Raw genomic sequence first — 13481 nt, 5'->3', positions numbered from 1 at the left:
TGTTAAATATTTGAGCTCAGTCACCAGGTGTCTGTGTCTCTGCCGTTCCATCAACGAGTGAATTTAATATATATTTCTATACATTTGTTCTCATGTCTCCAAACTTCAGCCTGACATGTTTGTTGTCTTTGAAAACTTGAGGATCTTTAGTAGAATCTGCACAACATGAGTTTGTATAGATGGAGCCACAGGTGGAGCTGGCAGAGTTGAAGAGGTGGAGTCACTACGTCTTTATTGAAGCAGCAGCATGTTGTCATGAATATTAATGAGAGCTGTTTTTACTTTGCCTGTTTGACTCTTTGTGGTTTCAAGCAGGAGCTTTGTCTCCTAAACTCACATCTTTGATTCTCTATTCAGATTGAGGGGCTACAGGTTGTCAGAGATCAGCTGGTCTCCTCTGGTCTCAGCTCTGAAGTCCAACCCCTCCCATCTGAGAGAACTGGACCTGAGCTACAACCAGAACCTGCAGGATCCAGGAGTGAAGGGTCTGTGTGGTTTTCTGCAGAGTCCAGACTGTAGACTGGAGACTCTGAGGTCAGACTCCATGTTTTCTGTCTGTGCTGAGATGAATGTGATGTGAAAGTTGTGTTGACACTGAGCAGCAGACATGAGGCTGATATTATACTGATCCACACTGAGGATCTTCATGGTAAAGTCTGTTTTCTTCTTCTCTGCTTTTAGTCCAGTGACTGTTTCTCTTCAACTTTCACCTCATGACTTTTTTAAACACCAACAGAAACACATTGAATCTGTCAGACAATAACTGATCTATAATCAATAGCTGATGGTCCCAACACTTTTATAAGGCTCTGTGATGTTTGTCCTGACTCCAGTATTCAAAGCCAAGTTGTCATAGCAACATAAATCTTGTAGGTTTGACTGTGTTAAATATTTGAGCTCAGTCACCAGGTGTCTGTGTCTCTGCCGTTCCATCAACTAGTGAATTTAATATATATTTCTATACATTTGTTCTCATGTCTCCAAACTTCAGCCTGACATGTTTGTTGTCTTTGAAAACTTGAGGATCTTTAGTAGAATCTGCACAACATGAGTTTGTATAGATGGAGCCACAGGTGGAGCTGGCAGAGTTGAAGAGGTGGAGTCACTACGTCTTTATTGAAGCAGCAGCATGTTGTCATGAATATTAATGAGAGCTGTTTTTACTTTGTCTGTTTGACTCTTTGTGGTTTCAAGCAGGAACTTTGTCTCCTAAACTCACATCTTTGATTCTTTATTCAGATTGGAGAACTGCAGGTTGTCAGAGATCAGCTGTTCTTCTCTGGGCTCAGCTCTGAAGTCCAACCCCTCCCATCTGAGAGAACTGGACCTGAGCCACAACCAGACCCTGCAGGATCCAGGAGTGAAGGGTCTGTGTGGTTTTCTGCAGAGTCCAGACTGTAGACTGGAGACTCTGAGGTCAGTTCACTGTTGTAGATCTTATATCTTGAATCCACAGCTAATGAAGCTTCATACACACGTTGAATCCATTGACTGTGAATGAATGAATGACATTGTAAATAGTTGTTGTCTCATGTTTCCAGTTGTTCTTCTCTCAGACTGAGAATGATTCTTCAGTTTCAGCTCATTTCACTCACTTGTCATGAATAATGTCTGTTCACTTCAGTTCAACCTTCACAGCTCACACACTCGTATTTCTCTCAGAGGACTCATGTTTTCTAAATCCACTGGAGAAAATGTCCAGTGTTAGTTGTTCAAGTCAATTCATTTTTATCACAACAACATACACAAGATCCTCACAACTAATATTTGTCCAAAGAAAGTGAAGAAACAATCTTCTTTTTTCATTAGATTTCAGTGAAGTGTCAGGACTAATGTCTGTTTGATCAAACTGTGTGTGTGTGTGTTTTCATCTGTAACAAGACACACAACTGTTGTGTTGACAATGTTGTGTTGTACTGACATGATGATGATCCACAATAACAGAAGGACAAAGTCACTCTACTCATTTTAGACAAAGATCATTGATCAGGACACATCTGATTGATTATCAATCATTGATCTACATCTTTGATTCTTTATTCAGATTGAGGAGCTGCAGTTTGTCAGAGATCAGCTGTTCTTCTCTGGTCTCGGCTCTGAAGTCCAACCCCTCCCATCTGAGAGAACTGGACCTGAGTCTTAACAACCTGCAGTATTCAGACCTGAAGGATCTCCGTGGTCTCGTGGAGAGTCCAGACTGTAGACTGGAGACTCTGAGGTCAGTAGAGGGGCGGAGTCAGTCCATGCTGCTCTCAGCAGTATTGTACTAAACACAGTTAGTATCAGAGCAAAGATCCAGTGTTTCCTGTGAACCTCCAACCTCCTCAGTGGCTGCTCTCCTCAGTGAAGCTGTGAGAGGAGAACGGGGACAGGCTTCAGGATTGGACAGACAGACGGAGAGAGAGACAACAGTCAGCCAATCAGAGCAGCCAGAAGCTTGTTGTGATCATGTGTGTGAGTTGATGTGAAGACGACTGTTGTTGTTGTGTTTATGTGTACAGGAAATAAAGCTGATTCCAGCTGACAGCCTCACAGATGGACAGAGACAGTGTCCTCATTCATCAAACTGTCCAATCTGCTCTGAGACTGTTTGTTCTCTGGTTTCAACACTAAACAGCTGATCAGTTTCATCTGTGTCACAGCTCTGAGATCAGTGTGATGGAGCCTGACAGTCCCTGGCTCTTAGTGACAGCCTCCATGTTCAGTCAGGTGATGTTTCAGAAGCAGCTCACATGTTGATCAACACACAGAGACTCTGTGTTTAAAGTGACATCAGCTGACAGGTAACAGGAGTGAATCCATCACTGACCTGTTGCTGACTCAGCACTTTGTTTCCACTGTGGACTGAGTGAAATGTGCAGAGTGAACAGACTTGATGCTGAACGTCTCTGCAGGTCTGTGAGCTTCCAGCTCAGTGTGTTCACTCCAACACGTTAACATGAGAGCTGAGAGGAAGCAGCTGCTGACATCTGGTGTGAACAGGACTGAAGTCCCTGCTGCATCACTGACTGATGAAGTGAGTCTCTGTAAACACTGATTCATCTCCTCTGCTTTCTTCTTCTCTACACAGATGGGAGCCTCTCTAAAGATGAGAGTGGAGAGGAGAGCTTGATCCAGCAGTGACTGACAGAGGAATCAGAAGAAGTGGAGATGACTCTCAGTGCTGCAGTCTGAACTGATCTGAGAACAGCTCCACTGTCACACACAGAGTCCAGTCCACCATCATCCCTGTGTGTTCCTCTGGATCTGACAGAGCATCATCAGTGTCTCTGGACTTAAAGCTCATCAAGTTCAGCTCTGAACAGTTTCCTTGTTGTGCTTTACAAAGAGGGAATTTCACAGTGAAATGACTCAGACGTTGACGCCTCATGTTCTTCAGCTGAACTTTACAAGATATTATTGTACAGGAGAAACATATAATATAATAATGTTTTTATCCTGACTTCCTGTTTGATTCCTGGTTTTTAATCTGTCATTGTTTTGACATTTTACTCCTCTTTTATTCCATAAAGCTGCCAGTTTATTCCTAAATGACTGTGTGTGTTATTGTTGTGTTGTGTGTTTGTTGTGAAGCTCTTTGTAACACTGTGTCTGTCGCTCCCCGTCAGTCCAGCTAAGTCCTTTTTGTCTTCTCCCCTAATGTCTCCAGGATTTGTGTTTCCTGTTTTACTTTGATACTCACCCGGTGTCTCGTTTCCATTCCCTTCACTTCCTGCCCTCCTGTGTGATTACCTGGCCCCGCCCTAATGTGTTTCACCTGTGTCTCATTGCCCCCCCTCCCCCAGAGTATTTAGGCCTTGTTCAGAGTGCCACCCAAAATCTGATTTTTAGCCCATCCAGATTGGAACTGGAGCTCTTTTGAAGTCTGAACAGTCACAAATCACATGAAATCCGATTTGTGGAAACCAGATCGAAACCACCTTTGGGAGTTAGTTTCAGATCGCATTTGGACAGATGTGTCTCAGTCTGAACAGCTCCAAACACTCAGATCGGTTTTGACTGTCCGGGACATCACTCTACACGATGCCAGACCCAGTGTGTTAGGAAGCCCTGGACGATGCGCTGCAGGTGATCTCCCACAGGGATCTTGATGTACTCTTATTGCAGAGCAGTCAGGGCGGTACACGCCTCACGGACAACCACGCACACCGTTGCCTTACCAAAAAGGTGCGCAACGGTGCGGTACCCTGACCCTGTGGCCAACCACTACAGGGCAACTGTGACACGTTTCTCCACCGCTTTTGCCGGCCTGAGGTGCGTGTCCAGGCGTGTGAGCCTTGGTCGTAGGCGATCAGTGAGCATATTAAACGTTGCTCGGCACATTCTGAAATTCGCAAGCCATTGGTCATCGTCAAAACTGCCGAGGACTACATTTTCCCACCAGTCATAGCTCTTCGGGTGGCACCACACTCGTCGCTGCACAGAAACTCCGGCAGTGAGTGCAGCATGAAGCATTGTTGTGTATAATCCTACCAGCCTCCTGCGGCGTTGCAAATGTCTAGTGCGTCTGAGATGTTCTGCACCTCTACTGGACAGTGATAAGGCCAATATACTGAGGTGACCTGCCTCCATCATGTTTGTTGTTGTTGTTGTTGTCACTGTCGCAATTATATGATGTCAGACACTTTGTTACTACAGCAACCTGTCAGATCAGTCAATGTGGCACAGTCTGAACAGAGCTATATCCGATTTGGACACTTGCGAAAAACAGTGTGGACAGTCAGCCCTAAAAATCGGATTTGAGTAGGAATCTGATTTGAATCAGATTCGCCTGCAGTCTGAACGCAGCCTTAGTCTCAGTGTTCCCTTCCCTCTGATCCAGTTCCTCTTGTCCCCCGTGTGACAGTGGTCCAGCCTTTTGTTCCTTTGTGTATATTTCTCAGTGAGCCAGTGTGCGACTACTTTCTGTCTTGACCTTTAGCCTGTCGATCATGTGCTGTCATCCTGTTGGACTGATTTCTGTGGAGTCGAACTTTTGTCTGAGTGAAGACGACAGGGACCAGACGTCCCCGTCACCACCGTTTCTCCTCTTGCTGGTTTATGATGCTGCTGAATCTGAATGAATTACACTTTTGTGTTCGTGGTTTTTGTAAAATGACCTTGTGCTCTATCAGACCAAAGGAGGAGACGCCTGAAGCAGACAGAACCTGTTTTACTGGTGCGTCTGCAGTAGAACCAGAACAACGTCTGTAATGTTACAGCTCCTCCTATTGGCAGCTCCAGTACTACAACACAATACATGACATCTCCCTGTTTTTAGTAACAATAGAAAGTTCACACAACTCAGTTTCTGCTCTACATTATATAAACTTAACCACTCAACAACTTAGTGGCTTCACTTTCTTTAACAGCCTCTGCCCTCAGTCTTGGTGTCTTATGGGAACTCTAACAGGCCTCCCACAGCTTGAAGTGTTTCCACAGTTCTCAGTGCTCAGTCTCATTTCTCACTGAGGACTCAGGTGTGACAGCAGGTAGTGGGGACCCTGCAGGTCAGAGTCTTTCTTGGTGGTCTCTTTGTCCTGGTCCTGTCTCTGCAGGCTGCTGTCCATTCTCCATCAGCTGTGGTGAGTCAGGCACATTTTCAACAGCCTCAGTTTGTTGTGAGGAAATCAAGGTCTCCTTTGTTTTCAGTGTGTGTCTCCTGGTTCTTCTGTAGATCGGCTCATGTTCAGTCTGTACAGTGTAGGACCTTGGCTGTTCATGTTTCTTCAGAGTGACAGCCGGTTGCCAATGGTTCTGCTGTCTAATTCTTCCTCTTTCACCTTCCCACACCTCAGGTCGTTTCCTTGTCCCACGGTCAAAGTGGTGTTTCTGCTTGTTGTGTCTGAGAAAACAAAAAGTCTGACGTCTCGAACTGGTCTCTCTAAAGATGCAGCCACCACGGTCCCATCAGGCATCAGAGTTTGGGGCCACACTGAATATGGAGGACACGGTGCACTATTACACTGAATAATCAAAGTACTATTGCACTGCACTGCTGCAGATACAAGTCGTCCCCACGTTTTGATCAGTTTATGAGCACGAGATCAGTGTTTATACAGAGAAGCGGCACATCAGAAGGACTTTTCCCCCGGAGGCACCGAGCCCCCAAAGTTAAAGTGCACTTGTTATCAGAGCTTGAGGATAAATGCACGGAAACGGCCCAGGGTGAGCTTTTATATTATATAATCTTTTATACTTCCTGTGTGACAGTTCAAGACTTGAATACTGCAGCGCTTGTCTTTGGACAGTGAGAAAAACAACAGAATGAAATAGTTAATGCTGCATGTGTTTTTAATGCAGTCACCATCAAGGTCAGAATACAAGTCCCCTCCAGATTTCATAGAGTTTAATAGCATTTTGAGCGCTCAGTGTGAGAAAACGTGGCCTGGATGCCATGTGATGACAGATCTCATCAAGTTGTAGTTTCTACAAATCACTGTTGTGCAGTGATGCTCTTGCTCACACACAGCTGGAAGCTCAGATCTTAAACTGAACTGTATCTTCACTCCCTCCATGCAGGTCCAGCAGCTGTGGTACAAACACAGCAGACTGTGGAGGCAGCAGCGGGAGAAAAGGTTCGCTCCAACTGCCCACTCATGAAATCTGGAGATGTTAGTCAAGTCACGTTGGAGAGAGTTTTATCCAGCGGGGAGAAGAATATTGCCACCAACAACAAAAAGCTTGGTCGCAGTGTCAGTCCTGATTTTAGAGATAAAGTGGAGTTTAAAGATGATGGAGTGCAGAGCTGCTCCATAGTTATCAGGAATGTGACGGAGCAGGATGAAGGCTGCTGTCGCTGTTTGTTTCAAACCAGCCCTGACAGTGATCTCAGTGTTACAACCTGCCTCCAGATCTATGGTGAGATCTGACTGCATTACAAGTGGAACCTGTTTCAATGAGCAGTTTGTGCAGACTTTTGTACAAACTAACAACTTCATCCATTTGATATTTGTTCAATATCTGTTTCTCTGCAGAGCTGTTAATAGTTGTGTTGCTGCAGTCATCATTGCTGCAGTCATCATTCCCTTGATTATACAACATAAGAAAAGGTATTTCTTTAAACCAGCCTCTGTGTTGTTTTAATACCTGTGTCTGCGTCTATGAGAGTTCATAAATGTTTGTCCACCTATAACTGTTGTTAAATCCTTCCCTCCTTACTCAACCTTCAGATAAGTGAGACGCCTCAAACTGCAGCGAACAACACCAACACTTAAGACTCTCTTTATACTGTCATTCTTCACTGGTAACATTCATTGATCTGGATTCACTTTGGTTTATGTTGATTTGATACCTTCCAACTTGCCTAACTTGTTCATAAACTGTTCAGAATAAATTGATGACATAGCATTGACTGAGTAAAGAAACATTTTGAATGAAACTGATACATATATATTTAACTTCCAGGACCCAAACACCTGAAGTCACACAGGAGAACAACAACAGGGAATCACCAACCAGCCAATCAGCGACAAGTTGTCAGTGCGGGTGCAGACCATGAAGTTTCAGAGCATGGTTCAGATTAAAGCAGATAATCACTCAGGTGAGCAGGTGAGTGTGAGTGAAGGCCGGTGCAGAAACCGTGGAGCTGCTTCTCTCTGTCCTGACACATGAAGACTGACAGACTCTGCAGGACAGGTGGTCCCTCTGGGCAGCAACAGGTTAAACTTGGCTCTAAAATGTTTTTCAATTCAACTTTATTGATATAACATATAGATAACATACATAAAATAAGTCCTACAAACACTTTGGCCAAAGTGATTCACACAGGATTAAAACAACACAACAACAATAAACACTGAAAAGACATCTAAAAGAAAGGTAGTGGAAGAGCTTAGTGATCTGCATGGAACATAAAACCAAAGAAAATCTCATGTCACAACTTTACAGTTGTTTCTGAAAGGTACAGAGAATCACAACAGTCTAAACAGGTAGTGATAAAAGTGTGAGTGAGGATTCTGAGTGACTTTGGAAACATTTCTTATTTCTTCCTCTAAAGATCTGAGGCTAAAGTGATCCCAAATATGTGATTAGTGTTTTCATTTGTTCTCAACAAGGAAACTGTTCAAAGCTGAACTTGATGAGCTTTAAGTCCAGAGACACTGATGATGCTCTGTCAGATCCAGAGGAACACACAGGGATGATGGTGGACTGGACTCTGTGTGTGACAGTGGAGCTGTTCTCAGATCAGTTCAGACTGCAGCACTGAGAGTCATCTCCACTTCTTCTGATTCCTCTGTCAGTCACTGCTGGATCAAGCTCTCCACTCTCACCCCCTCCAGCTGTACAGAGAAGAAGAAAGCAGAGGAGATGAATCAGTGTTTACAGAGACTCACTTCATCAGTCAGTGATGCAGCAGGGACTTCAGTCCTGTTCAGACCAGATGTGCAGCAGCTGCTTCCTCTCAGCTCTCATGTTAACGTGTTGGAGTGAACACACTGAGCTGGAAGCTCACAGACCTGCAGAGACGTTCAGCATCAAGTCTGTTCACTCTGCACATTTCACTCAGTCCACAGTGGAAACAAAGTGCTGAGTCAGCAACAGGTCAGTGATGGATTCACTCCTGTTACCTGTCAGCTGATGTCACTTTAAACACAGAGTCTCTGTGTGTTGATCAACATGTGAGCTGCTTCTGAAACATCACCTGACTGAACATGGAGGCTGTCACTAAGAGCCAGGGACTGTCAGGCTCCATCACACTGATCTCAGAGCTGTGACACAGATGAAACTGATCAGCTGTTTAGTGTTGAAACCAGAGAACAAACAGTCTCAGAGCAGATTGGACAGTTTGATGAATGAGGACACTGTCTCTGTCCATCTGTGAGGCTGTCAGCTGGAATCAGCTTTATTTCCTGTACACATCAACACAACAACAACAGTCGTCTTCACATCAACTCACACACATGATCACAACAAGCTTCTGGCTGCTCTGATTGGCTGACTGTTGTCTCTCTCTCCGTCTGTCTGTCCAATCCCGAAGCCTGTCCCCGTTCTCCTCTCACAGCTTCACTGAGGAAAGCAGCCACTGAGGAGGTTGGAGGTTCACAGGAAACACTGGATCTTTGCTCTGATACTAACTGTGTTTAGTACAATACTGCTGAGAGCAGCATGGACTGACTCTGCCCCTCTACTGACCTCAGAGTCTCCAGTCTACAGTCTGGACTCTCCACGAGAGCACGGAGATCCTTCAGGTCTGAATCCTTTAGGCTGTTTCCACTCAGATCCAGTTCTCTCAGATGGGAGGGGTTGGACTTCAGAGCTGAGCCCAGAGAAGAACAGCTGATCTCTGACAACCTGCAGTTCCTCAATCTGAATAAAGAATCAAAGATGTGAGTTTAGGAGACAAAGTTCCTGCTTGAAACCACAAAGAGTCAAACAGACAAAGTAAAAACAGCTCTCATTAATATTCATGACAACATGCTGCTGCTTCAATAAAGACGTAGTGACTCCACCTCTTCAACTCTGCCAGCTCCACCTGTGGCTCCATCTATACAAACTCATGTTGTGCAGATTCTACTAAATATCCTCAAGTTTTCAAAGACAACAAACATGTCAGGCTGAAGTTTGGAGACATGAGAACAAATGTATAGAAATATATATTAAATTCACTAGTTGATGGAACGGCAGAGACACAGACACCTGGTGACTGAGCTCAAATATTTAACACAGTCAAACCTACAGGATTTAAAGTGATGAAACAACCAGTTGCTATGACAATTGAATTGAATATTGGAGTCAGTACAAACATCACAGAGCCTTATAAAAGCATTGTGACCATCAGCTATTAATTATTGATCAGTTATTGTCTGACAGATTCATTGTGTTTCTGTTGGTGTTTTAGTCACTGGACTAAAAGCAGAGAAGAAGAAAACAGACTTTACCATGAAGATCCTCAGTGTGGATCAGTATAATATCAGCCTCATGTCTGCAGCTCAGTGTCAACACAACTTTCACATCACATTCATCTCAGCACAGAAAGAAAACATGGAGTCTGACCTCAGAGTCTCCAGTCTACAGTCTGGACTCTGCAGAAAACCACACAGACCCTTCACTCCTGGATCCTGCAGGTTGTTTACACTCAGGTTCAGTTTTATCAGATGGGAGGGGTTGGACTTCAGAGCTGAGACCAGAGAAGAACAGCTGATCTCTGACAAACTGCAGTTCTCCAATCTGAATAAAAAAATCAAAGGTGTAGATCAATGACTGATAATCAGATTTGTGAGTATGAGTGAGAATGAGTAGAGTGACTTTGTCCTTCTGTTATTGTGGATCATTATGTCAGTACAACACAACATTGTCAACACAACAGTTGTGTATGTTGAGTTAGAGATGAAAACACACACACACACACACACACACACACACAGTTTGATCAAACAGACATTAGTCCTGACACTTCACTGAAATCTACTGAAAACAAGAAGATTGTTTCTTCACTTTCTTTGGACAAATATTAGTTGTGAGGATCTTGTGTATGTTGTTGTGATAAAAATGAATTGACTTGAACAACTAACACTGGACATTTTCTACAGTGGATTTAGAAAACATGAGTCCTCTGACAGAGAAATACGAGTGTGTGAGCTGTGAAGGTTGAACTGAAGTGAACAGACATTATTCATGACAAGTGAGTGAAATGAGCTGAAACTGAAGAATCATTCTCAGTCTGAGAGAAGAACAACTGGAAACATGAGACAACAACTATTTACAATGTCATTCATTCATTCACAGTCAATGGATTCAACTTGTGTGTGAAGCTTCATTAGCTGTGGATTCAAGATATAAGATCTACAACAGTGAACTGACCTCAGAGTCTCCAGTCTACAGTCTGGACTCTGCAGAAAACCACACAGAACCTTCACTCCTGGACCCTGCAGGTTCTGGTTGAAGCTCAAGTCCAGTTCTCTCAGATGGGAGGGGTTGGACTTCAGAGCTGAGCCCAGAGAAGAACAGCTGATCTCTGACAACCTGCAGTTCATCAATCTGAATAAAGAATCAAAGATGTAGATCAATGATTGATAATCAATCAGATTTGTCCTGATCAATGATCTTTGTCTAAAACGAGTAGAGTGACTTTGTCCTTCTGTTATTGTGGATCTTCATCATGTCAGCCTTCTACACACATCATCCAAATGTCAGCACAACATTCATACAGCTGTTGATGTGAACACAGGTTGATCAGCTGCTGCTGACCTCAGTTCAGTCTGCAGTGAGAACTCAGTCACACTGTTCAGAACAAACATGGTGGAGCAGCTTCAAAGTGTAGAATATTTTTAGCATTGTGTGTGTGAGGATTGCAAGGTTATGATGCTTGCTTTTGATAACTATATGTTGGGGAGTTGCTGAAGTCTCAACAGGGAACAGGGTGTTACAGATAGTGAAGTCAAGGATGTGTAAAGGGGTTGTTCTCCAGATGCGGGGCGGACATGCCACAGATAGACGGCATAGGTAAAGACGAGGACAGAAATGAGCAAGGGCACGGTTAACTGATAGATGTGAGACAGCCCTGAGGAGATGGGAGTGTTGTGTCTGTCTTCTTTTCTTTGTTTCACACACAGAAAAATCAGCTGTTCCAAGGCACAAGTGAAGGGGGTCAAATAGAGTCAGATAACCGAGAAGGAGGCGCCTGGGCGAAAGCCTGGCGGGTAACAGCCAATGAAGAAGAATTCAACCTTCATGCTTTGCTTCCTTTGTGTAACAGGAATAAAAAGACCGGGCTAGGGGGACATTAGTGTGTCAAACTTCGTGAACTGGCACAGCTGCATGTTGTTGTCAAGGAGAGATAGTTTGAACCCGGAGCTCTATAACAATCCTCTTTTAATTTTGTGAAAGCTTGTTCAATAAATTGGTGAAAAGAACTCTGAGTTCGCCTCCTGCTTTAACTTCAAGTTTACTTGAAATGAGAAAGGACAGTAAACTCAACAAAAGTCACCAAACAACTGCACAATGTCACATTTACAGGAGGAGGGAAAAGATTTCTCTGTGTCCACATCTTTAAAGAAGAACTTGTGTTACTGTTGAGAACTTGAGGAGGACGAGTGCTCGGCCTCAGTCTACCACCGGTGTTACAGCCCATTCTGTGAGCCGTCAGATTCTGTGACCTGCAGCAACAACCAGTTCACCTTCAGGTAACGTTCAGAGCCTCCTGCTGGAAAACACCACAGATTTATTCAGCTGATCTTCACTGAATGAGGAAGTAGAATTCATCTGATTCTCACATCAACCCCCCAGTGAGGAGCAGACTGAGTGAGGACGGGGTTAATGAAGGTCACAGAGCAGAGATCAAACCTGTGCTCACAGTCCTACAACCCTTCAGCTCAGCACAACGTCCACGGTTTAGGTCTGATAGTTGATGAACAGAGTTTCTCTGAGTGTCAGTGTCAGTCTGCTCTGGTAACTGCTCCTGAACCACAGTCACATGACCACTTGTGTTATTCATGTGATTAGAAGAAGCTCCATTCTTCAAGATCAAGTCTGACCTTTTGTTGTGTCCACACACAATCAAATAGATATGACATGAAGGACACCTGGAGCGCTTTGAGTTCACAGTGCACAGGTTAAGAGAAGCACAACGTGGACTTGAAGAGAACAGAAGTGAGAGCAGCTCAGTTCAGGTAACAGGGACCAGACTGATCTGCCAACAAAACCCCTACAGCCAACCTCCCCTGGAGCTCAGCTGCTGTGTTTCTGACCACAACACAACATCTGCTCTCAGATCAGTGGCAGCTGTCTCCTGAGGAACTGGGAGCTGTTTTCCTGGATCTCCTCTGATTGGCCAGTCCCTCCCTGCCTTCAGCTGCATCACGCCTGTTCAAAGCTGCTTCCTGAGTCCTTCACCCTCACCAACAAATCAAATCCATCTTGTCTCCTTCTGCCTCCAGTGAGTTCACCTCTGAGCTCTGACTCTCAGTGGCTGCTGGGAGACACCTCAGCACCTGCTGATGTCTCCAGGTGTGTGGGCCTGGAGACAGGCTTGTTTTAGCCCCTGATAGAAGGAGCCACATGAAGCTCCACCTGAACATAGAGGACATGTTGGCTCCTCACCTGTTTATTCACTATGATGTTGGGGGAGGTGGGAGCTGCTCATAAATTGCTCCCAGCATCAATCTAATCCTTCCTGCCTCCATGTCCCAGCTGAGTTTCCTCTTGTCTCCACTTTCCCGCCTCAGCCACTGGCTCTGCTTTGATCTGGTTTGTGTTGCAGTCTGAAGGTCTGTGGCTTCCCATGATGCTGCAGTGCTGACATCAACACACAACAACAGCTGCAATATTTGTTGGTTGCAGAGAGCTGCAGCTTTGCTGGTGTTCAGATCAGCAGCAGCAGCAGAAGATCTGTGAGACTGTTGCAGTTTGATTCTCATCAACTTTCTGATTTTAACATCAAACTCTGTCAATTCTCTGCTGCTCTGAATCACAAACACTGTGACTGCTCTCATCCAGGGGCCGAGTGGGACCCTTCATTTTACCTGGCGATCACCAGTCCCAGCTGTTAATAACACACAAAG

General features: G+C 44.6%; 2 protein-coding genes across 3 annotated transcripts in view; one reads left to right on the top strand and one right to left on the bottom strand.

Annotated features, from left to right (window-relative positions):
- LOC139611995 (protein NLRC3-like) overlaps positions 1–13481 on the top strand; it is a 418379-nt gene that overhangs the window by 315937 nt on the left and 88961 nt on the right. The window contains exons 12-15 of one of the 2 annotated variants that reach the window (XM_071467101.1): positions 358–534; positions 1240–1416; positions 2045–2218; positions 3071–5604. In XM_071467101.1, the coding sequence (XP_071323202.1) occupies positions 358–534; positions 1240–1416; positions 2045–2218; positions 3071–3086 (544 nt within the window). In that variant the 3' untranslated portion in view covers positions 3087–5604. Of the gene's footprint in view, positions 1–357; positions 535–1239; positions 1417–2044; positions 2219–3070; positions 5605–13481 lie in introns of those variants that run through there. The other variant, XM_071467102.1, reaches the window with a different exon arrangement.
- Positions 1–13481, bottom strand: part of LOC139611996 (NACHT, LRR and PYD domains-containing protein 12-like) — a 173090-nt gene that overhangs the window by 77204 nt on the left and 82405 nt on the right. The window contains exon 11 of the mRNA XM_071467104.1: positions 9976–10149. Within this exon, the coding sequence (XP_071323205.1) occupies positions 9976–10149 (174 nt within the window). The remainder of the gene's footprint in view (positions 1–9975; positions 10150–13481) is intronic.

Source organism: Trachinotus anak, unplaced genomic scaffold, assembly GCF_046630095.1.
Source record: "Trachinotus anak isolate AG129_WGS33_773 ecotype Australia unplaced genomic scaffold, CSIRO_AGI_Tana_v1 ptg000029l, whole genome shotgun sequence".
NCBI classification, from domain to species: domain Eukaryota; kingdom Metazoa; phylum Chordata; class Actinopteri; order Carangiformes; family Carangidae; genus Trachinotus; species Trachinotus anak.
The sequence above is the reverse complement of the archived record's forward strand: the minus strand, read 5'-3'. Positions and strand labels throughout refer to the sequence as shown.